The 24,488-nt window shown below is 37.8% G+C and overlaps 1 protein-coding gene across 2 annotated transcripts in view; it reads right to left on the bottom strand.

Moving 5' to 3' along the window:
* The window catches only part of Gbs-70E (Glycogen binding subunit 70E), a 55,321-nt gene extending 37,001 nt beyond the window's left edge, over positions 1-18,320 (bottom strand). Inside the window, exons 1-2 of one of the 2 annotated variants that reach the window (XM_074107657.1) lie at positions 18,222-18,320; positions 1,526-1,647 (exon numbers count right to left, since the gene is read on the bottom strand). In XM_074107657.1, the coding sequence (XP_073963758.1) occupies positions 1,526-1,596 (71 nt within the window). In that variant the 5' untranslated portion in view covers positions 1,597-1,647; positions 18,222-18,320. Of the gene's footprint in view, positions 1-1,525; positions 1,648-18,221 lie in introns of those variants that run through there. The other variant, XM_074107660.1, reaches the window with a different exon arrangement.
* Between the last annotated feature and the right edge of the window lie 6,168 nt (positions 18,321-24,488).

The following is a 24,488-nucleotide window of genomic DNA, read 5'->3' as shown; positions in this document are numbered from 1 at the left end:
GCGGCTGCCTCACTCCGAGGCCGCGCAAGTGGAGACGCTGCCAAAGGCACGGCTCAGACTGAGGCTCCTTTGAGCACGGCCAAAAAACCGACAAAATATGGCTCGGCTCGCGGTGCTCGGCCTGAGGCTTCTCTAATGGATACGCGGCTATAGGCGAAGGGGGCATGCAGTTGGGAGAAATCCATTTGAGAATATCCGATTGAAGAAGAAAGTTGAGGGAGATCAGGGTTGAAGAAGATTGTTACATGACTTATTTGGTTCGTTGCGTCAGTAGTTAATTTTAAGTAAGAGGGGAAGCCATCACCGCCACCCATAGACACCCGCAACACCAGGGATACTGTGCGTTGCCGGCCCATTGAGAGTATGATAGGCTCGTTTTCGTTCCCCTTCGATTGCGGTCCTGCAGGACGCTGGTTCCATAGTTGTGTGTGGTAAAAAGTTCCGCTTATGTATGTTAGGCTGTAAGGTCAAAGCTGTAAGGTATTTATTGTATGGGCCGTGATGCGTGAAATAAATGGTTCTTTTTATTAATTTATAAACAATTAATATTGTACAAAAATGATTGTCATATCAGCGGGCGAAAACTCAACAGAGTTTATCGGCCGCTGTTAATCGCTCATTTTATTTATACAACCGAAGACTTGATATTATTGCAGTCGAAATTATTATTATTATTATTAAAGCGGCTTTAGGTAGAGCTTTATCACCTCCTGTCGTGTTTTGCGCCCGAAATAGAGTAAAGTAATTGGACTAAAAAATAAAGTCAAAACATTTTCAAACCGAAATATCACAAGGTGAGTGAAGACGGCATTGGCCTACATGTGGACGGACCTGAGTATGACAATCACTGCATGATTGGATGGCGGTATATGGTGTTCTTACGTGAAGTATCCGAGTCAACGACGTAATCCATAGTATCGCTTGTCCTAATGTAATGTTTGCCATAATGATCAAAATCCATAACTCTTTTTTCTTTAAAATCATAAAATTTTCAGGAAATTTTAAATGGCCATCTTATAAATAAATAAATAATGAATTAATATCATGGGACACTTGACGCCAATTGGTCTACCTAGTCCCAAACTAAGCAAAGCTTCTATTATGGATACTAGGCAACGGATAAACATATGTACTAATATAGATAAATACATACTTAAATACATATTAAACATCCAAGACCCAAGAACAAACATTCGTATTATTCATACAAATATCTGCCCCGGCCGGGATTCGAACCCGGGACCTCAAGCTTCGTAGTCAGGTTCTCTAAACACTTGGCCATCCGGTCGTTTATTTTATACCAACCAGGAATTATTTATAGTTTTCAAGAAAAACGAGTTATGGCAAACATTACATTATTATTATTATTTATTTATTAGTCAACAAAAAATTACAGCATTACAGTTAACACCAATGCGCTGTAAAATGCAAATTAAGTATACAAAACAAAACACAAAAATCACATACAAAAAAAAACTAATTAGGGATTTTTGAAAGTAGCTTATGGATTTTAATAGGTACTTACCTATGTATGGATTCCAATACAGATCCGTTTCCAGATTTCCTAACGATGGTGGCACCATAGGATTTCCCCATTCGGAAAATATATTATGCGGTCAACCACATAACTAGTAGGTATTTGTCATTCTGAAACAATGGCATGAAAGTCGTCAATTGAAAAAAACCACTGTATTGTTGATGTCACTTTTCAGAACTTGCAAAGGTTGTGAAAAGATCATGGCTTCTCAAGCAGAAGTGTTAGGACATTTTAACAAAAAAGTGTACCGTTTCTTTTTTTTCAATTTTAGTAAAAATATATGGTTTTTCCCGCTCAGAATCGAACACACAATCTTTTCCGATGGTTTAAAAAACGTCCCAATGAAAAATGACAGTTTTTCATACACTTTTCTATTGGGCGTCACAAAACTGACTCATAAGATTTGTATGAAAAAATTAAATAGATTTTGAAAAGAAAAGGTACACAAACGTTTTTCTGAAAAAGTCCGCTAGTAATCAGTAGCTTTTGATGTGGGCGATATTATCGTAGAGGATTTTACTAACACTATGTTGATGTTTGTGATAAGGTTCCATAGTGGCCCGTATAACAGCCACTATTATGCAGTTAAATACTAACAGTCTTAGCACGTGACGGACGCGTCTTCAGCACGCGCTCCCGTGGCTATTTATAACATTTAATGGGTTTGATTCCTGCACCTATAAAATGGCGTTTGCATCTGTAAATCTGTGCCATCCTGCCAATCCTCCATAACTACGTGACCACACCACAGAATAAGTAATAGTACAACTACAGAAGGTTCTCTCTTTTGATGTTGAATAAAGCCGCCATTTTATATGCCTACGTAATTTTTATTAGCAAAATCACCGCGCTCCACCAAGCAACATTGAACTCTAGTGCTGCGCGCGAAGGTCGTTATTATTCAGCACCAACGTTTTGGTTTAGGATAGGGTTGTAACTCAATAAAAAAATAATAGTCACATATAACTTAAGAGTAAATTCGGACAAATACTTAGTGTTCTATCAGTGTGTGGTTTGTTCGAGCGCACTTTGTGTGTAGATTGATTTCTGTACCTATCTGTTTTGTGGTTTTATTCGCATAGAAGCGATTTATGCACGCCTAGTCGCGTCAGATATTAGCGCTGGTGTCTGTGCCGACTAAACAAAACTATTGATTTATTCATCTTTTCAGTTACAATACTTATGTATTTTTTGCGGTTGGGTTTTCCTTTAATGGTATGTACTTAGTTAAGTTTCTGTTTAGGTATTCATCAAGTGTTACAGTCATTTAAGTAAATACATGACAATGTTTCATCATTTATTGTTTCAACACTGTACAATTCGTGGCAATTACAGTGACGTACAGCACCTACGACAGGAGATGGTTGACATAGGAATGGGATGTATGTTGTGTGCGTGGTCCAAACTGCTGTGGGGCGCTGTCGTTACAATGTTGTCCCCCCTTCTAATGTGAGTGCCGTAGAAACCAGCCGAAGATGATACCAGCGAGATGGACAGCAGCGTCTTCTTGGCAACCTTTTAATCCAATTCAATTCTATACTGCGCTCCCCAACCCGCTTGCCAAGCGTGGCAAGTATTGGCAACAGTGTGGAGGTGGAGGAGCTGCATCAACGCATATGTGGCGCATGGATGTAGCTATCGCAAGGTCGCGGGGGAGCAAAGTAATTATATAGGGTGAAGCCAGACGAGCGTAATTTTTTGTTGAAATACAAACCGAAACATAGATGTACAGAAAAACCAGAAAACGCCACTGGACAGGAGTACAGACACAAATTTATCCTATGCACCACATGTCTCAGCTTTTTTGTTTCTTATTTAGTCACTTAAGCAGCGACACTAGCGACATCTATGCTTTAGCCCTCATCGAGAAACTTTCAGCACTCCATTGAAACTAACCGCTCACCCGGACAAGAGATGTCGCTATTAAGCAATCAAATTAAAATTGTTTTTTGGAGTCTTTTTGTATTTTTTATTTCAACGCCAAATTTTGTTACTTTTACGGTCATCCCGTAAATGCATATCGAAAATAGGATGAAACAATAGAAACCGAAACATAGATGCACAGAAAAACCAGAAAAAGAGACCAGCGCTGGGAATCGAACCCAGGCCCTCAGCATTCCGTGTTGCGTGCTGTGCGCGGCACGGAATGCTGAGGACCTGGGTTGGGCTGGGTTGGGACCAAAATTTGGAGTTGAAATAAAAAATACAAAAATACCCCAAAAACCAATTTTAACGTAATTTTTTGCGATGTGAGTCGCCGTGTGTCAACTGGACTTTTGTATAAAACCCATCGATCAACGATACAACCGAATGCAACAGAAATCACGACTTAAAGCATTAAGCTCGTCTGGCTTAACACCCTTAATAGTTCCGTGGAGTTCTGTGGAGTGGAGCCCTCATTTCTATATCTCCGGATGCCTTTCTATATCCGGTTCTGCTCTGCATGCTGCTAAAGAAAACTCTCGACGTGTTTTGTGTAGTCAGTCAGTATTGACCCAGAAATAACATGACTTTTTAACCTCTTATAAAATCATCTGAGAATCAAATGATTATCGGTTCATAATTATAATTAGTTTAATTAGTAAAAAGGTTAAACCTGTGATATCGTTATCATGTTTACTATGAATTGACATTTAACTCACCTTTTTTGGATAACAAAATATAACTTTGCGTGTCAAGGAAAACGATTGTGTTCAAATCGGGATTGAAAAACCCTGTTGAAATAAATATAAATAATAGACAACTTTCCTGCGCGTTAGTTTTGTGGGAATTCCACGACTGGAAAGGCAGTCTATTTATATCACTTTTGAGTTTCGTATACACAATACTCAAAAGTTATAAACCGCGTATCCATTAGAGCAGCCTCGACTTGAAGCAAACCGCCTCAGTTTGAGGCTGCTCGCTCTGAGGCATGGTCTCGAGGCACGCAGCGGCGTCTTTAGCCCATGTAGAACCCGTGTACAATTATAACTTTAGCGCCATCTAGGAAGCGCGCGGTAAAATTGGAATAGGTACTAAGTGCCGCTGCCGGCGCCCTTAACACCGCTGCGCCCGTGTGCAACGCACACCCTGCACTATAGGTAAAGACGCCTCTGGAGGCACGTTGCGGATCAAGCTGAGGCGACAGCAGGGCTACTACCACAGAATAACTTACTACCGTACAGAAGGGACTCTCTCGAACAAAAGTCAAGTTTAGGTATAAATCGTTGCCTACTCTTACGACTTGCAGCCGAAATTGAAACTTATCATGTTACACGAGCGTTCATATTCCGTTGGGCACCGTTGACTCGAAACCGGTTTGGCGCCAAGAGCACAGGGTTCCCACTCGCCGATGAATTAAGATAACAGTGGGTACTAATATGAATTCAATAAGCTACCTGTAATAAATAAGTAAATAAACTTCAATGGCTAAAGCTACAAAACAACAATATTTTATCAGCAACAGCAACCATTTGGTAGTAGGTACCTCTTTGTTCAATCTTTAGTGATATTTTTGTTTAGTTTGTTTTAAGTTGGCTTGACAAAGTGCCTACTTACTTATAAACAAACATTTGAGCAAACTTAGTTACTTAGGCAATTGTAATTTGTTTTAAAATGCATCTAAAGTGTTTACTTTTAGGTGAATTAAACGGTATTCAATCAATAAGGAATCTACTTTGATTGTAAACAATACGAAAATCTACTAAATAAGTACCTACCTGTCGCAAAACTATATTCCTTTAGATGCCCTAAATCCTTGTAATCTGATATTACCAGATGTCACAGTTTTGTCGCAAAGGTGCGAAATATCTGATACGAATACGACTCTATTTCTAGGGTCAGTAGAACTTGTCAAAACTATACAAACGGCGAGTTAAGTAAATGCATACAAGTTATCAGTGTGGAGGTAGGCTGAAATCTTATGAGGTACTTTTGAATGAATGACTGCGTGCTTTTTAACCGACTTCAAAAAAGGAAGTTATCAATTCGGTAGTTTTTTTATGTTTGTTTTCTCAGAACTGCGTCATTTATGAACCGATTTGAATTTTTTTTTTGCGTTCGTCTAGGAATGTCTTCAATTAGGTCCCGTAAGTACCAGGATCTGATGATTGGATCTTAAGGAAATAGAGGGAACTCTTAAAATGTTGTAGATACACTTGAAAATCATCATTTGGTGAAATGGAACTGATGATGAAGACCACAGTTGACCATCGGAGTTACTACCAATAACAAGTATTTCACGGGTTGAATTTTAATTACTTAGACCAAGCTGCTAAGCAATTAATGCTCCCCGTAATGCATATGATAAAATGGGTGGTGAAGCACCAGGACTCCTCAATAATGAACGTCTCTACATCGGAAAAAACAATCTTTCGTAAAAGGTGACGAGCAGTTGATATTAAACTACTTATTGTATCTTAGGTTAGTTACACAAAAAACCATGAAAATAATTTTCTACCAGTCTGAAGTCGGTGCCTCAGCACGAGCCAGCAGAAGTGATTGAAGCCCAATATAAAGTGCATAGGTGAGGTAGACGACTATAGGTCCACTCCTGCTGGCTCGTGCTGAGGCACCGACCGACTTCAGACTGGTAGAAAATTATTTTCATGGTTTTTTGTAGTCGGTTCAATTTTTTGTTATATTTTTTTTATGTACTTACCCAGTACACTAGTCCACATGTCTGTCTGGGCAGAAAAAAACTGAGATCATTTTATCAGTAGTAAGGTGGACTGAGGTCATGTTATTTTCGTGTGAATATCTAGGTCATTTGGTGTCACGCACGTTTTCAAGGTGTGTCTGTGCGATTCGTCTGGCCAGAAAAAGAACCTGAGAGTATCAGCATTTAGGTGAACTGAGATCACGTTGTTTTTGTGTGAATAAATAAGAACTTATTGGTGTAAGTATTACGCCACGCATGCTATCAAAGTATGTCTGTGTGATAGTCTGGCCAGAAAAAGAATCTTGAGATCGTTTTATCAGCAGCGAGGTGAACTGAGGTCATGTTGTTTTTGAGTGAATTCATAGTATTTTGGTGTATCACGCATACCTCCATCTAAGGCTTGTCTATGTGGTACAGAAGGACAGAAAAAGAATCTGAGATAATTTTATCATCAGTGAGACAAACTGAGGTCACGTTAAATTTTTTGGGTCTATACCTGTGCCCTTAGTGTAAGTTTTCGGTTACAAAACACGTCTCGATCGCGTTCGCGTTAAAACCACAATTTGTATGCAAACAGGAACAGCGCCTCTAGCGGAACGTTTGCGATGTTCGTGTTTCTATACAAATTGAGATTTTAACGAGAACGCGATCGAGACGTATTTTGTAACCGAAAACTTACACTAAGGGTAGGTACTGACTGTTTCACGGGCACGGTGCGTTTATTTGGTACAAGTAGGTAGGTATAGTGCAAAAGCAGGAAATGATGAAACAATATCATTCACTTGCATGATTTTGAGCTCAAATAAACTCAATTGCTTATGCAAATATTTCAAAATGGTAAAAACGGAACCCTTATAGTTTCGCCATGTCTGTCTGTCTGTCTGTCTGTCCGTCCGCGGCTTTGCTCAGGGACTATCAGTGCTAGAAAGCTGTAATTTTGCACGGATATATATGTAAACTATGCCGACAAAAGGGTACAGTAAAAAAATCAAAGAATTTTTTTTTTTTGTGTTCCTCCCTCCCATAGACGTAAAGTGTGGGGGTGCTTTTTTTTCTCATCCAATCTTGTAGTGTGGGGTATCGTTGGATAGGTCTTTTAAAATCATTAGGGGGTTGCTAACACAATCTCGAAATAACAACTGTTGGCTTATGAGTCATGAAGTTCGGGATGATTATTTTTAATGCAATTTCAATGAAAACCACGTTCTAATTTTCGGGAGTTCCCACGGGAATTTCGTAAAATCCCTGGAATTTCAATTCAACTGCTGTATCATAGGATTTACGTGTGCGAAGCCGCGGGTAAGCTCTAGTGTTAAATAATAGTATTTTATGCAACTGTATCGTAATAGGGGTCATTAAAACACGAGTGTGAGTTTATGAAACGAGGCATAGACGAGTTTCATAATAGGGTCACATGAGTGTTTTAAGGACCCCTATTACTGCTGCTGCACGTCGTCGCGGCGAATGCTGTGCCCTTAGTGTAAGTTTTCGGTTACAAAATACGTCTCGATCGCGTTCGCGTTAAAATCTCAATTTATATGGAAACACGAACAGCGCCTCTAGCGGAACGTTTTAGATTTTAACGCGAACGCGATCGAGACGTATTTTATAACCGAAAACTTACACTAAGGGCACCGTAATGATGTATGAAATCTCATTACGATACGTATCGTAATGACCATTACGATACAGCCGTGTTCATAATAGAATCCAATGTCGTAATGCTGGTCATTACCTATGGTTTTTGAACGCATAATTGAGGATTTTACTATATAGGTGTAGATAAAAGCGTGTAATGTTAAATGCAACACGCGTTTACGCAACATTACGAATCGCTTCCAAAATCTCAAATAGCTGTATCTGTATCTGATCACACCACTACTGGTTTGAAGAGTGTAAACAAGTTCGGACTGGCCGGGCACGATGGCGGCGCGTGCTTGTCGCTAAGCGACATATAATTGTTTAAATGAGATAAATATAAACTTTATGCTCAGAGCCGGCCTTAGCCAGCTAAGCGCCACTAGCGAGTCTCTTACTTTTAGTTTGTTAGACTAGACATAGAATACTTAAGTTAGGCGTCCACTTATCCGCATCATACGCTTCGGACGTATCGGATTTGTTGCTTTGTATAGAAATGTGCGATGCTTACGATGCGGACAGGTGGACGCACTTATATGAGTTTCTATACAAAGAATACCTACTACGATCCGTTGCGTGCGATGCGTCCGATGCGTACGATACCGACAAGTGGACGTTTGCCTTTATAGTCACTTCTACGAGATAAGTAGGTAATGTTAGAATATTTTTGGATAATAAATACAATAAATAAATAAATATCAGGGACACTTGACACCAATTGACCTTTTTTTTTTTTATTCGACTGGATGGCAAACGAGCAAGTGGGTCTCCAGATGGTAAGAGATCACCACCGCCCATAAACATCTACAACACCAGGGGTTTTGCAGATGCGTTGCCAACCTAGAGGGCTGAGATGGGATACCTCAAGTGCTAGTAATTTCACCGGCTGTCTTACTCTCCACGCCGAAACACAACAGTGCAAGCACTGCTGCTTCACGGCAGGATTAGCGAGCAAGATGGTGGTAGCAATCCGGGCGGACCTTGCACAAGGTCCTACCACCTGCAAACCCAACTGCTGACCTAGTCCCAAACTAAGCAAAGCTTAGTTGGACACTAGGCAACGGATAAACATACTTATATAGATAAATACATACTTAAATACATATTAAACATCCAAGACCGAGAACAAACATTCGTGTTATTCACACAAATATCTGCCCCGGCCGGGATTCGAACCCAGGACCTCAAACTTCGTAGTCAGGTTCTCTAACCACTTAGCCATCCGGTCGTCAAATACAATGACTCTTTATTGTACAGCAGAAATAAGCGATACAGAAAATATGTACACAGAGAAAATTACAAGGTAAACAATAGGCGGCCTTATCGCGTAAGAGCGATCTCTTCCAGACAACCTTTTTTACAGAAAGAAGGAAGGACTAGTTTACAGCAGGTGGTGCAACAGTATGTAGATCAGAAAATTAAAACGCAACAAATATACATCTATATATATTGTACATATAATACACGTCTAAAATAAATACCTATAGCCAGTGGGACAAACAGTAACAAATTAATTAATTAAGTAGGTATCATAAAGCTTAATTTTTATCACTTACAAGATAAATAAGTAGGAACTAAATAAATAAATAGGTAACTGTGAAAGTTAAGAACTTAAGTTTTCTTTTTTAACGAAAAGTTTGATATTTCAAAACAGCTAAACAGATTTTGATGAAACGTGTCTAAGAATCATCGCTAGAACCTGATTTCAAATAAAAAAAACTACTTACATTTAAATCGGTCCACCCGTTTAAGAGGTACTGCCACAGGCAGACACTCTTTTTGCGTCGGGGGTAAAAGGTACCTTCAGTTCTTGCAAAGGTACAAGGGCGAAAAAATAATAACTAAAATTTAATCTCTGGTGAAGGACGTTTTGTCATCGCACTTTGAGGGAAGAGTTCATATTTATCATGCTATCTCAACTAGCTTACTGAAGTTAACTGAAGCTAATTAATAAAGAAAGATACTTCTAAAGACAAAATACGATGGAAAAACATTATTCAATAGACCATGGGCGTACCCAGATATTGTAGAGTGCTTGATACTATACAATCGCCGTACTAGAAGCGATATTCAAGAAACTCGACTGGAAAAATTATGGCATAAAAATAAATGGAAATTTTCCCAGCCATTTGCGCTTTGCTGACGATGTAATAATATTCTCAGAATCAAGCTCACAATTGGAACAAATGATACAAGCTCTACAGGTACTCGTAGTGAGCGCTAGCGTGGGCCTGGAAATTAACCTGCAAAAAACTAAACTTATGACTAATAGCTCTAAACCACCAATAAAAACCGGCCAAGAGCGTGTCGGACACGCCCAAAACAGGGTTCCGTAGTCATTACGAAAAAGTTAAGATATTTTTCTAAGGATTTCGTATTTTATACAGAATCTTCCAAGTTTAGGTATATTTATACCTTAGGTTACTATTTACTCATAAACTACTAATAATTCTCAAACAAACTTAGCCGTTATAGTTTTCCTTGAAAGTTTGATATACTTACTACCATCCTGAATTTTTTTTAATTTCTCCATTCACCGGTTAAGATTTTAGAGGGGGGAACGCTCGATTTTAATGAAAATTTGCACTTTAAAGTTGAATATTTCGCAAACAATCACTGAATCGAAAAATCGTCTTAGCAAACCCCTAATGGTTTTAAAATACCTATCCAACGATACCCCACACTATAGGGTTGAATGAGAAAAAAAAAATCACCCCCACTTTACGTCTATGGGAGGTAAAATAAAAAATAAAATTTTGAGGTTTTAATTGTACCATTTTGTCGGCATAGTTTACTTATATCCGTGCAAAATTACAGCTTTCTAGCATTGATAGTCCCTGAGAAAAGCCGCGGACGGACGGACAGACAGACAGACAGACATGGCGAAACTATAAGGGTTCCGTTTTAGCCATTTTGGCTCCGGAACCCTAAAAATCAGGAAATGTCAAGCAGCCATGGAACGTTCCGTCTTAAAAATTCGAATAAAGGATCCCTTGTCTCATTGACTGTCTCGATATTTTAATGGGAAAATCAAATAATAAAATAAACAAACTCCTGACTGACAAAAAATATTAGCAAATAATCATAACCAAATAGTATAGCGCAACGGGCGCCTATTATTATTTAAGATCACATAAAGGTACGCCACACAAAGATAAGGCAATAAAACAAACAAAATGATTTCCTACTTCACTATGACATTGAAATGGAAATGGGCACCTCGCCAGAACAAAAGATGACCGATGGACTAGCCATGCCGTAGCATGGAAAGGACCCAACGGAAAAAGAAAACGAGGAAGACCACCGAGAAGATGGGTTGATGATGTCGGGGATATAGCAGGAGACAAATGGCAAGCCAAGGCAAAAGATAGGAAACAATGGGCAAAATTGGAGGAGGCCTTTACCCTACTAAAGGGTTCTCGTTATAAAAAAGAAAAAATAATAATAAGAAATGAAAACGTCGAAGAAAAAAAATTATTGTTTTTTTTTTAAAAAACTGAAGACATAATTTAGAATAAGGAAAAAAAATATTTTTTTGCAATGTTCTATTAATATATTATTATTATAATGTAATGAATTAGCTTATAAATTAAAAAATTGTAATAGCATATTTATATTTTTCTGTTGCATGTGTAGTGAAAAAAAATGTAAAGTGCATACAAAAAGAGAACAAATAAAAGGCTCATTTATTTATTTATTTATACAATATGTGGGTACTATGCCTAAACCTCGCAAGTCGTGTTGTGTGAGCGAGAAAACAAGCACTGGGTTTGAACCTAAAATATGTGACTCAAGTGTTGTTTTTAGATACTTACCGTCTTTTGGCTTAGTAGGGCATAAAAGTTAAGTAGGTTCTTAGTTCCTTCAAAACTGTCTCATAAGTAATCTATAAATAAATGAAAATTTTATGTCCCTGATGAGACATGCCTGCATTTTATTAAATTATAATTGGATAGGTACTTAAGCAATTAATTGAATAATATTTAAAAAGCGATAAACAAGAGTTCGCTGGCCGATAAACTTGTTTTTGAAGGTGTTAAATTTATTATAAGTTCATAAAACTGAGCGCAGGTTAGGTTGACTGGGTAGGTTAGGTACCTAGATCAAAATAATTTATTGAATCAGGCGTTACTTTGTAGAGCTCGATATCAATGAACTAAAAACAACTAAGTACTTTGCTCGCTAGCTACCAGTGACGTGGCGTCAGATATTTTCGTACTAAAGAGCCGAAGCAAAGAGTAATTAAGTATTCTAAATTATTTTTCACTTCTCATGCTCGTAATGTTTGTGTTTATTTATGCTGGGTCTAGGCGATATAAAATGACTTTTTATGCTCTAGTGCATAAAGTAAAATCTTCGTCTAAGACCAAGGCAATCAGGTGTAAACAGCCATACACAAAGAAGATTCTAAATATTTTTTAAATAATTTTTAATTTATATAGAACTAAAAATCAATCAAAATAGATCAATAAAAATCACGATCCAGCACGGAAATGCAGCCAGCCTTATGGGCACTCTTCCTCAGGGACAAGACTTGGGGGATACATGTATAGCGTAAACTGCTTCAACTTTGCCCTCTGGCCCCAACATTGCCTGATTCGATTTAGAGTCGATAACTAGCACCATTCTAGGTATTTAAACTTTTATCCCCCGTAATAATAATTCCCGTGTAGATAAAAGTTTAAAACCTATAAGAGTGCTAAGTTATCGACTCTAAATCGAATCAGGCAATGTTGGGGCCAGAGGGCAAAGTTGAAGCAGTTTACGGTAGTTAATTTATTTTTAGGATAGTTTAGTGTAACTTCAATTGTACCTTTTTAATTTAAAGTAAATAAAACTTAAAATGTACAATTATTACAGTAATGCGTGAACAATGAAAGGTAGGTACATAGTAAGGGAACATTTGTTTCCACTGTTTCTATTTCATTTCCTCGCCATCGAAGTGAAAAGCAATGTAAAACTCGAGCATTAAACCCATTTTCCCCTCGTCGTGTCTATTCACCCTCGCCGTACTGGCTCAGGTGGCTATATGAACGTCTTGAGTAAAATGGCTCGTTTTATGCTCTTGTTGTACAATCTACTATTTAAGTCTAGTCTAGTCTAGTCTAAGTATTTTGTATTCTCATTTTATTTTATTTCACTTTTTTTGTTGTATCCATTGTTTATGTTTGTTTGTTTAAGTTTTTGACATATTGTCGAAACTAAGTTGCTATAAAGGGTCCAGCAGGCTAAGCAAACTAGAATTGCCCCCAACGACGGATCTGGTCATTCTTTCAGGTGGTGTACTGGCAAGTCCTAAGAACACTCTATGCTTAATATCAGTCCTCGATCTTCTTTTGTTTTCAAGTTATTCAGGATAATGAAGTTCTAAGTTTGTGTTATTTCTAGATAAATGTATAAGTAGTTTATTTAGATACCTTAATTATATAAAGTTAATTTATAAGTGTTCCTTAAACCTCTTCCTAAAAAATACATGAGGTTAAAATAGCATAAAATGTTATGTATAAGTTAATTAATGTAATTAATTTTAAAATTGCCGCGCCCCAACAGGGCATCATTTTTTATAATTTTTTGTAAAAGGTGTTGCAATAAATAAATACTGAATACTGAATCATCAGCGTATCATTGGAAGTGGCATATTTTGTAAACTGTTCAAGTTAGATTAACCAAACAAAATAATATTTGACAATTATAAAATAGGCTAGGCAAAATACATATTTTTAACCCGCATCATTTCCTATATACTTCATTATGTAAAAAAAAAAAATTTATTTTTCTTCAGATTTTTTTTTACATCTCGTGGAGGTACACCTCCACAAAAAATATGCATGGATATAGCCATTAGTACCCGCTAGCCCGCTACATACACATCTAAAAATATTTGCGTATCTACTTAAATCTTCGTGCGTCATTAAAAAAAAAAAACATTATCGAATAAGTAGTTACAAGCATATGTAAATAAAGTACTAGTGCAGGATGTAGATATGTTAGTATGTAGGTATATAACCTTTTCTAATAAACCTCACGCGGAGCTCCTATCCTAAGTGGTTTTGGCCCCTCGGGCCGATTCAAAACTAACATAACCTAAACCTACCTATGAGCCGTTAAGCCTGGTTGTGTGGTTTAGTAGTGGGTTACATAAGACTCGGTGGGAAACAGGAGGTCTGTGATACCAGGGCTCCATCGACACTGTTTCTGTGTCAATTGGGATTGGGGAAAAACGCGACTGTAAAAAATGCGACAAAGAATAAACGCGAATGTGAAAATAAGCTTCATTAAAAAAGCAGACTTGGAAATATTGCCTTCGTGTAAATAAATTTTGCTGCAAAGAAAAAATGATTAAGGGAAAATAAACTATCAAGTCGCTAAAACGATCCTGTTTATTTTCTGTAAATTACATTAAATGTAACATTCTGCTGTAAGAACTATTATTTATTATGTGCTCTCTCTAGTGAATGTTTAAGTTTACCAGCGCCTTTAAAAAAACTGACGACTACCATATAGAGTAACTATAATATGAATTGACAACTGTACCTACCCAAGAGCACTCAAGAGTAACCCACGTAAAACAGCTGGAATAATGCCAAAATCACGTAATTGGCACAAAGCATTAAAATAATTATAACTTTGAACTATAAATAACTTGTTTTGATGTAAAAATTATGTGTATAGTGTTTACCCGCGACTTCGCACGCGTAAACTATAAGATCCGGCTGTTGAAATGAATTTCGGTATTTTGCCAAATTGCTATGAAAACAGTGGCGTAGCTGAGGGGGGACGGCGGGGGCGGCCCGCCCCGGCTGTCACCCGCTTAGGCTAAGGGTGACATCCGACCGTGAACATCACTTATAAAAATTCCTAAAACTATGGCAGATTGCATAACCGAAACTATGAAAAAATATATGTAAAATAATAAGTACCTACGTAATACATAGACATAAGGCTTACTTGCATACTCGTAATAAGTTTTTTTTTTCATTCGAGTTTTAGGGTGACGTGACACCTACAATATCCCCGGGTACCACCCAAGTATGATAGCTATGCCACCCATTGAAATCTGAGGCGTTTCACACACACGCACGCCAGCACGTGCTACAACAAGGTGCATTGCCGTTAGGTTTATACGGTAGGTAGGTATATTATGTCTATACTCGCTTGTTTAATTTTAATATATCGAAAAAACGAGTTTTTTGCCCTGTTAATCACGGGCACGGGTACGAGTTGCGATTGTGGTATTAATTACATTATTTATTATCTGCAGTAATGTAGATAATAATATCTCCAAGTATAGGTACTTATGACTGTGTAACTACAATAAGCAAGGCTGGATTTGGAGTTGTGCAGACCTTGGGGTTTGTTCCCGCCGAGTCACACGCTTAACTGTCACACTGTGCCTCGTTGGGAATATTTTTGCTAAATAAATCCCAACAAGTCGCACTGTTACTAGATAGGACTGTTTTACCCCAACGAGTCATACCCTTAACTGTTACTCTGTGACTCGTTGGGAATATTTTTACTAAAAAAAACCCAACCAGTCACACTTATGATTTCGGTTCGGAGCAAAAGCGACTCGGATAGGTTAGGTTCAGAAGGCTTAGCGAAGCGGAGCGTAGCTCCCGCCTTAGCTTTCGATGTTAGGTATTTTTTTTAGTGTGACTGGTTGGGATTTTTTTAGTACAAATATTCCCAACGAGTCACAGTGTGACAGTTAAGGGTGTGCGACTTAAATGATATTGTAACGGATAACTCACGTCTTAAACCGAGTTTACCTCGACATGTTTCGGGCTTAATTGCAAAGCTGCGTCCACAGTAGGGTTCTGTGGACGCAGCAGTATTTTTGGCCTCTGAGACCCATAGTGAGTCAAATTGATTCGCCGACGTATAAGCTGGCCCGTCATCTGTCGTCTGTGCTGCTGCTGTTACGGTTTACGGGGAAGTCGACGAGTTTTATTAGGGATTCGAAACACTTCGTTGCCTTGTTAAATGATGTCCATATGCGTAAGGATGAACTGATGGTTAGCTTTGATGTTACATCTCTTTTCACCAATGTGCCGGTAGACGAGACTAAGAATTATATCTGACCTGTGGTGTGTCCCTGATTTACCTACCGTGTACCTACATGGAGGGAATTGAGTTGTGTTTGAAGAGCGGTTATTTGGTTTGGCGCGGTGATTACTATTTGCAAGTTGATGGAGTGGCCATGGGTTCACCGATTGCTCCGGTCACCGCAAATATCTTTATGCAGTGGTTGGAGGGAAAAGCTTTAAACAGCGCTCCTGTAGCACCCAGTTATGGTGGCGGTACGTGGATGACGTTTTTGCGATTGTGTCCAGAGATAGTGTGTCACAGTTTGCTAACTAGGTACCTTAACACTTTGCACGATAAAGTTAAGTTCGCGGTGGAGAGAGAGAATGATGGACAGTTGCCATTTTTGGATGTTTTGGTCATGCGGAGGCCCTGTGGTAGATTGTCCGGGTGAGCGGTTAGTTCCAATGGGGTGCTGAAAGTTTCTCGATGAGGGCTACAGCTAGATGTCGCTAGTGTCGCTGCTTATAAGTGACAAAGTGACTAAATAAGAAAAAAAAACAAGCCGAGATATGTGGTGCATGGGAGAAATTCGTGTCTGTATCACTGTCCAGTGGTGGTGTAGTGGTATAGCACGTGGCACGGAATGCCGAGGACCTGGGTTCGATTCCCATTTTTCCGGTTTTTCTGTGCATCTATATTTCACTTTGTATTTTCGATATGGGTTTTGCGGGATGACCGTAAAAGTAACAAAAAACATTTGGAATTGAAATAAAAAATACAAAAAGATTCCAAAAAACCAATCTTAATAATGAGTTCTGGTTAAGTTCGAAACGAAGCGTTTCTATTGGTTCATGAACAAGAAATTCCTCTCAACACAATGACATCCTCGCACATCTCTGGTGGCAACACCGCCTAAAGCCGGCTCTGGCAAGTAATCCCAAAGTAGTACAAACAATGCATTACCTTTATCGGCGCGGCGTCGTAAAGATATTCTTGTCAATAACATTGCGTGAAAAACAAGCCAAGAGCTTCTTGAATGACAAAGGGTTCCGCAGCCGAAATTAGGGGTATCGTTTTTTGTCTTTCTAGATGGCGCCACTGTTGCGTGAGGTTTTTAAGTGTGGCTTTCAAAAACTGTTAATACGGGCGTGAAAACAAAGTTTAGATTAAAATCATATTTAATACACATTAAAACCGTACAATAAAATATCGAACAACAACAGTTGCGTAGTCCCGTTTTGTTCGGAAAAAAAGGGAGGACAAAGTTTCCGAAAGACAAAACTGTCTCAAAACACAGACATTCATTGCCCCGTAACGCATAATTGCCATAATTAATTTCAGGTAATGGAACATAATCACAAAATTATTCTAATCTTCTATATTAATAATTTCGTCAAGGGGTAGGTACGGTAGACTCGAACGAAATGCACATCAAATTGAAGAGCGTAAAAAATTAGTCAATCCGAGTCGACAACTTGTAGGCGGAAAATTCGGATTATCGAGTATTTTCATTCAATATAAACTTGAATAAATTACTATATATAATGGCGTTGCGAAGTAAACATGTCAATCAAAGTCATCAAATCAAAGTGGCGTTAGTGTCACGTCATCACGTGTCACAGGTTTGCATTTCTTTTCCATTGTGACCTCTTAAGGGCCCCACACACGGTACGATTCGTCGATTTTCATCAGATCCATCGTACAGACGAATCGTACCGTATATGGGGCCCTTTAGGTCTAATTTCTTTGATTATGAGACAGAGACATCATAGTTATTGGGCAAATAAGATTTAGGAGAAATATCTACTAGTGAAATACCGATACGTAGGTTAGCTGTGAAAGTACGTTTGTGATAATATTAAGGCTGGGAATATACGTCAGATTTTTCAATAAGTACGACGAGTCTACATTTTACCCGTTTTCATCTAGTTATAGATAAACGCGTAGCTCACCCAAAAACTATGAGATTTGACATCACGCTACACTAGCGCCTCTAGCGGTGAATATACGCGAATAGCCCTCATTAAGTTAAGGGGGCATAACAAAGACTACAGTATATATGGGCATAATGAGGTGTTTAGGGCAGGACAAACACCAAACTACTGATAAATATACAAGTAGGTATTGAGGACGAGGATGTATCGGTCACAGACTTGCTCTTCTACCTGACAGTTCCAGACGGGAACCCAATATACTGTAGTCTTTCCGGGAACCTATTAGGTTTCTTTGTTATATTGTGTGTATGTAATACTTCTATTGCCTACAGTTTCTTCCGCAGCAAGCAAAAGAAAATCCATTTGTGTTGCGTAAAGCGGTTTAAAGCTTTGAATTACTTATGAGAACTTTACGGAGTTTAATAATAAAGGTTTCTGTACTTACTCTAATCATTTATTCAATAAAAGCATCGCACAGCACAATTTATTATTGCAGTCAAAGTCAAGTCAAGAGCCATCTTGCACCGGAAGAGGAAGAGAGATGTTGTGACATTTCTAATACGTCAATGACAGATACAAAATGTGCACAATGAGCAGCGGCAGCGACGGTGATACGTGCAGCAAGGCTACTACGAAACTCGTAACTCGAAGTTCGTGTCGTGCGGTCCCTCTCGCTCTCGTATCAAACAGTGTAAGTGTCAGAGGGACCGCACGACACGAACTTCGAGTTTCGTGTTTCGGAGTAGCCCAGCTGTATTTACACACGCACTCACTATCATGTAATGTGTATGTAGGTAGCAAACGATTATGTGTGTGTGTGTGTGGTCTACTTTTTTTTCACAATTGCCAAGCTACCACATTAAAATATCTACTTGTGTGTGCTAAAATCAAAGCCAACACGAATTCAGTAGTTATTCCTCATTCGAAGATATTTGGGATAATTAATGTTGCAGCTGTAACGATTAAATTTTTTATTATTTATTGATTACACCGTTTCTTCTCATCGACTGAATTTTCTACTAAAACTTATGTTTTTTTTACTGGCAATCATTATTGTTCTGCGTTTTGTTTCTGCTTTAGTCGTAAGTTTTTTTATTTGTTGTCATAATTTTATATTACGAAATATAAATATAAAAAAATGTATATCTAAATTTTTTAGTATACATTTTTTGCTAGTAATCAGAAATTCTAACATTTCCAATTATTAAAGTATAATTTCATTTAGTTTTTATAAAAAAAATAGATACAAGTGTATCTGAACGCCGCAAGGGAAAGGTCAATGAAATCGCAATCGCAATTCGCACAAATCAAAATGGCTGTCTGTCTCTAATGGAGAAAGGTGTGTCGCTCGCTGTCGCGTAATACCTATTTAGCGACTTGCAACGCAGGATATCATTGAACTTCAGTGAAAAGTTTTGGTGTTTTTATACTACTGGTTCGTAACTTTGTATTGTGATTAATTAAGGTGGATTTATTATGTTTGATGTCCAGCAGCTTGGTGAGAAGGAATGGAAGCAAACAGAGGAATATGGAGGTGATTCTGCATCGCGTACGGCCTGTATCGCGAGGCCTCGCCGCGGGCGCCCGGAGGCTGCATGTTTGCCTCGCGTGGGCTTTTTCGGGCCGCGTAATTGCCTTTTTTCGCGAGGCAATCGCGTTCGTTACCATCGCGCGCCGCCTGATAAGTATGTCGGTTGTGTTGCAGCGCCGTCGGCTGCCGACCGAAGCGTGGCCGGGCTTCGCCCCTCGCGTCGCGCGCGTTCGGAGCCCTCGCTCCTCCCGGGTCGCGATCGGAGACGTCCAGGTAAGCCTTCAATTCACCGGGGACGGATCAATACATTGGACCGCCATCTTGTGAAAGTATATTTAGATTTTTCTCATAATTAGGGCGTAATAAGTAATTGTTGGTCACTTGTATGTTAGCGGAAAGTCGGCTAAGTATCTTAGGTACACATTGCTTCGTCATATAGTCGGGATTTCGAATATCTTTTTGTTAAAATGTGGCCATTTTCTCAGTTCATTTTACCATCTTCATCAGACTTCTACCACAGTCCACAGACTGCATAGTACATATAGTAAGATACAGTTACATATAGGTATGTAAAGGTTGGTAACTAAATTATAAATACATATATATTTCATCTAAAAAACTATGACTAAACTTTCCATTCAGTATCTCTTCTCAGGGTTGACTTTTACTTAACTTGATGAATGCAAAGGCAGAAATCTATGGAAAATTTATGGCTGTCTTTTTATTACTATTTACTGGTTTTTTTGTCATTACTTGAAACTGAAAATGCCAGTTCCTTTTACGGCACAAGAAAGGTTAATAGTCTTATCAGGGTTCTAATATCCAATATTTATTATAAATATCAAAATATTGGATATTTATGATATATATCAAAAGTTTGATATATAATCCATTTTGTATGAAAGCCATATTATTATTTGTAAAATAAATTAACTACTCCAACACCATCTACATTTGGGAAGTAGAAATATATTAAAAACTTGCCAAAATTTTCTTAATAATATCAAATTTTGAACCAATTTTTGTATTGATATATATCATAAAAAATCATTTGATATATTGGATATATATCATGATATATATCCTCGAACCCTGAGTCTAATACAGCTTTACTCAACCTGAGGGGCTAGAACAGGGTTTCTCAAACTTATGGCTCCACATATTCCTGTTAAAGTTTCTAGACAACAGCGAACCCCTACCTCCCCCAAAAAGAAAGTAATAAAACTGGCTGTTGGTGAAACTAAGTTTATTTTTATTTCAATCATCATGATAATATAATTTATATTATTTATTTCAATGAAAGGTAGCAAATATAGGTAAGAATCTAAGAATCGTCTTGCCAATGAAAATACAAACTGAAACAAATAACAAACGAATAAGTAACAAATTTGGAGTTGAAATAAAAAATACTCCAAAAACCAATCTTAATCATCTTGCCAGTCTTGCAGCCACCATCACATAAACCTTATTGCAAACCCCCTACTGTCGAATAGCGAACCCCTAGGGGTTCACGTACCCCACTTTGAGGAACCCTGGGCTAGAACTTCACTGCTTTGGGGAGCAAATTAAGTTTATTGATTTAATCCTTAATTTGGCAGTGTACACCACAATAAACATGATACGAGACTATCTTTTTGTATTTTTTTTTTTAATTTAGAATTTTTTGGACTAAGGTAACATCGAGGTTTGAATCATGAACTTTTTTTAATTTTGTCAAATTAAGGGTTCTTACTATGCAAGGCCGGATCTATATGAGGGCTTTTAAGGTGATTTTCCACCGGCGAGGCGAGACAAGAATATGGTATTTGACTATTTTGTATATGTTTTATAAATTAAAACCACACAATGCCTGTTATCGAATAAAAAAACAATTTTTAAGCTACTTTTACAAATAACAAAGTTATAAAGGTTTAAAATTCAAGATTAGACAGAGAAAGACATACTGGCATGTGATGTCACATGCCAGTACCGCCATACTTGCTGCATAGAGAAAAGCGTTAGAGAAAGAGACAGGTATATATCTGTTTATTTATATTTTCACAATAATATTAAGATATGGCAAAATCAAGAGTTGTCAAATACCATATTGAAATTTGTATGGCGGAGCCCGCGGCGGCCCGCAGCGGCTCGCGGCGGGCGCGCGAGAATACATACAAATTTCAATTCTCGTCTCGCCTCGCTGGTGGAAAATCACCATTAGGGCTGCAACTCAGGGTCTCATGGATAAAGGGCCTCCAACCCCCTTGGAACTTAGTTGATGGTCATAACATAAGTTTCAGTGTTATTAAATTATCAGCATAAAGTCATTAGCTATATCTCTGTAGTTAATGTAGTAGTGTAGTAAAAGCTTTTTAACTACTTTTTTGTTAATATTTCTTTTGCTTCAAATAATTATTAACTTTTCAAGACCCAAGCTTTATTATTAAACAGCATACTTATAGAATAGTATAAAAGGTGTAAAAAACAAAAACTACATTAAAATAAAATAAGCTAAGTAAAACTATAATAAATCTAAAAATGGACCCTGCGGCATGGTACCAAAGATGCTGGCAGCTTTTCCCTGCTGGATCGTTAGAGTGATGCGTTGAGCGAGGAAACTGCCAGCTCTTCAGTCTCCTGTGGTATCTGAGTCTTTTTGATAAATCTTTGAAGAGACAGAGCGCCAGGGTCACATGGACCAAGGGTCTTAACGCCGAAAGGTACAACATTTTATTCGGCACCAAGACCACTGTATTTTCCAAGCTTTATTATTTAGTTAGATAATATTATTACTTTGGGAGTTATGGCATATATTTTTACACTTTATTAGGTACAAGTTCATACGTGGATCTTGAATAACTTCCACAGCTAGCAACACTTTGCTTTCGTAGAAATATTTAAAAACCAGAAGCATTGTGGCAACATGTTGCCCGCTGCTACTGAATGCATGGCATGAACATATATTTACACTTAAATGAATGACAGATAGACATAACCATTGTTGATGTTGAAAAGGTTAAATTAAATGGTAGGTAGTTGTTGTCAGAGATATCCTAATCACACTCATTAAATAAGTTTTTGTTAAAATTTTCATTTTCAATACATGCCTTTTTTTCTGACTGTACTTGCATTGTCATCTAAGCTACATTTCCGTACCAAATGTCAACTCGATGCCATCAACTGTTGCCCGTCAACCAGGATTTTACTACCAGATTATTGTGTTGTCACCAGATTTACATAAATATGCCAAATATCAAGTCAATCGTACCACTGGAAGTGGGTCAAACTTAGCTTTTAAGATTTGACCCAAATGTCTATTTAAACAAATAAACAAACAGGGCAACCTGTGTACCTAAATAAATATTTACACACAACATCAAAAAATATTTATGTTGTTTGAAGAACTTTTGACTTTAAAAAATACCAGGCTTTATGAATTTTGCCAAATATGTAAATCAAAGTAGATCAAATTTTATTTCATCAATTTGCATATCAAATCAATATGTTAAAAATGATAGGAAAGTAATAAAATTGCAATTAAGTAAAGCTGTGTGTGCCACCACTATCTATGCAGCAATTAGTATGTAGTTTTGGTTGTGACTATTTCATGATATTGATATAACATCAAATACATATCTTTCACATAGCTCATCACCAGGGGTCAGACAAAAAGTGCCGATGACGTCAAACCACTTATAGGTGATTTCAAATAGTATTTTTGATTTTCATAAACAATTATCATTTATCAACCTCTTTATTAAACGATATGAAATTTATTTTATTCACTGAATTCCATTGATTTATATACGATTATTTTGTTACTTCATTAATGCTACTTTGTTACTACATGTCACACGGAAGTTAAAAAAAACATCATCTTGCAACATCTTGTGTGCAAGATTAATTTTTACGTCATCCACACTTATTGTCCGACCCCTGCTCATCACTAGTCAAAACAAGGCTACATTAACACAAGCTTCTTTAAAATTAACTACAAACAATTTGCCAACCCGTGACCTTATGATACTAACCTCACAGTATAACAAGTTTCCCTACAGTAATCCGACAGAGACATCTAGTCTAGACAGAGCAATCGTGCGGGGCGTGAGGGTGAGTGAGAGCCCAGCTGCATACTTCGCCGTTCTTAGTAGCTTGGGACAAGTCTTCCAGGGCTATCGCTTTTTTTTAACATTTAAATTTATAATAAAATGCATTATGGTGCATACGACATGTACCTACTGCGAGTGCGTGCAATTCTTCATCTCGCATAAATAAGGAACTAAGATTTCATCTATTTTTATAATTATATTTTATTATTTTTTATATAATTAATTCAATAACAGGAAACTTTTAAGTCCGTTAAGTCTAGAAACCGAAAGTATTTGTCGGTTACTAATCTATGAAAGTATATTTTGTAGAAAACGAGTTTTTTTATTTCAAAAATAGTTTATTTTGATACTTCTTACCCCTAGTAAGTATGCCTTGTTTTATATAATTTCGCAATACCAATATTTATTTATATACCTTCCAAATTTTAAATTGGTGACAACCCTTCCTTACTTGCGTAAATACCTATACAGGCTGCGGTGTCGCTCAACTTCAAAGGCGTCGGCCTACTGTAGGGAAAACTTGTTATACTGTGCTAACCCCCTGTTTCACCATCCATTAATTAAATTTATTCGCCGGATAAATGCGATGCCGTCTCTGTTTGTTTTGTTCGAATAGACGGAGACGGTATCACATTTATTCTTCAAATAAAATTAATCAATCGGTGGTGAAACAGCCCCCATGTCTTGCAACAAAATGTGTTCATGTAGCTAGCCTCCACACTCTAAGTGTAAGAAGACAAATCACAAATCCAACTATCACCAAGGCTCGGATACCGGTTAAATCTCCAAACCGTTATCATGTACTTGGCGCAAAACTCTTTCATTTTGGTTTCGTTCGCGAAACCGTTATTTTTAAACCGGATTTTAAGAGAACAGTTCCATAAAGTTCTTGTCAGATTAAGAACAATAAAAACCGGTTTATTCCGGCGGTATTTACCGCTATTTTATAAACCGGTTCCGAGCCTTGGCTATCACTACACTGACGCGTTTTTAACTCAACCATCATCCTTAAAGTAACACACAACACGAATCACCATGTTACCAGTGTTAAGGCCTACGCTAGCGCGCGGGCGCAGGTACAATCCCATGCACG

The sequence above is a fragment of the Choristoneura fumiferana genome, chromosome 26, assembly GCF_025370935.1.
Source record: "Choristoneura fumiferana chromosome 26, NRCan_CFum_1, whole genome shotgun sequence".
Taxonomy (NCBI): Eukaryota; Metazoa; Arthropoda; class Insecta; order Lepidoptera; family Tortricidae; genus Choristoneura; species Choristoneura fumiferana.
Note: the sequence above shows the minus strand (reverse complement) of the source record. Positions and strands in the feature narration are given on the sequence as shown.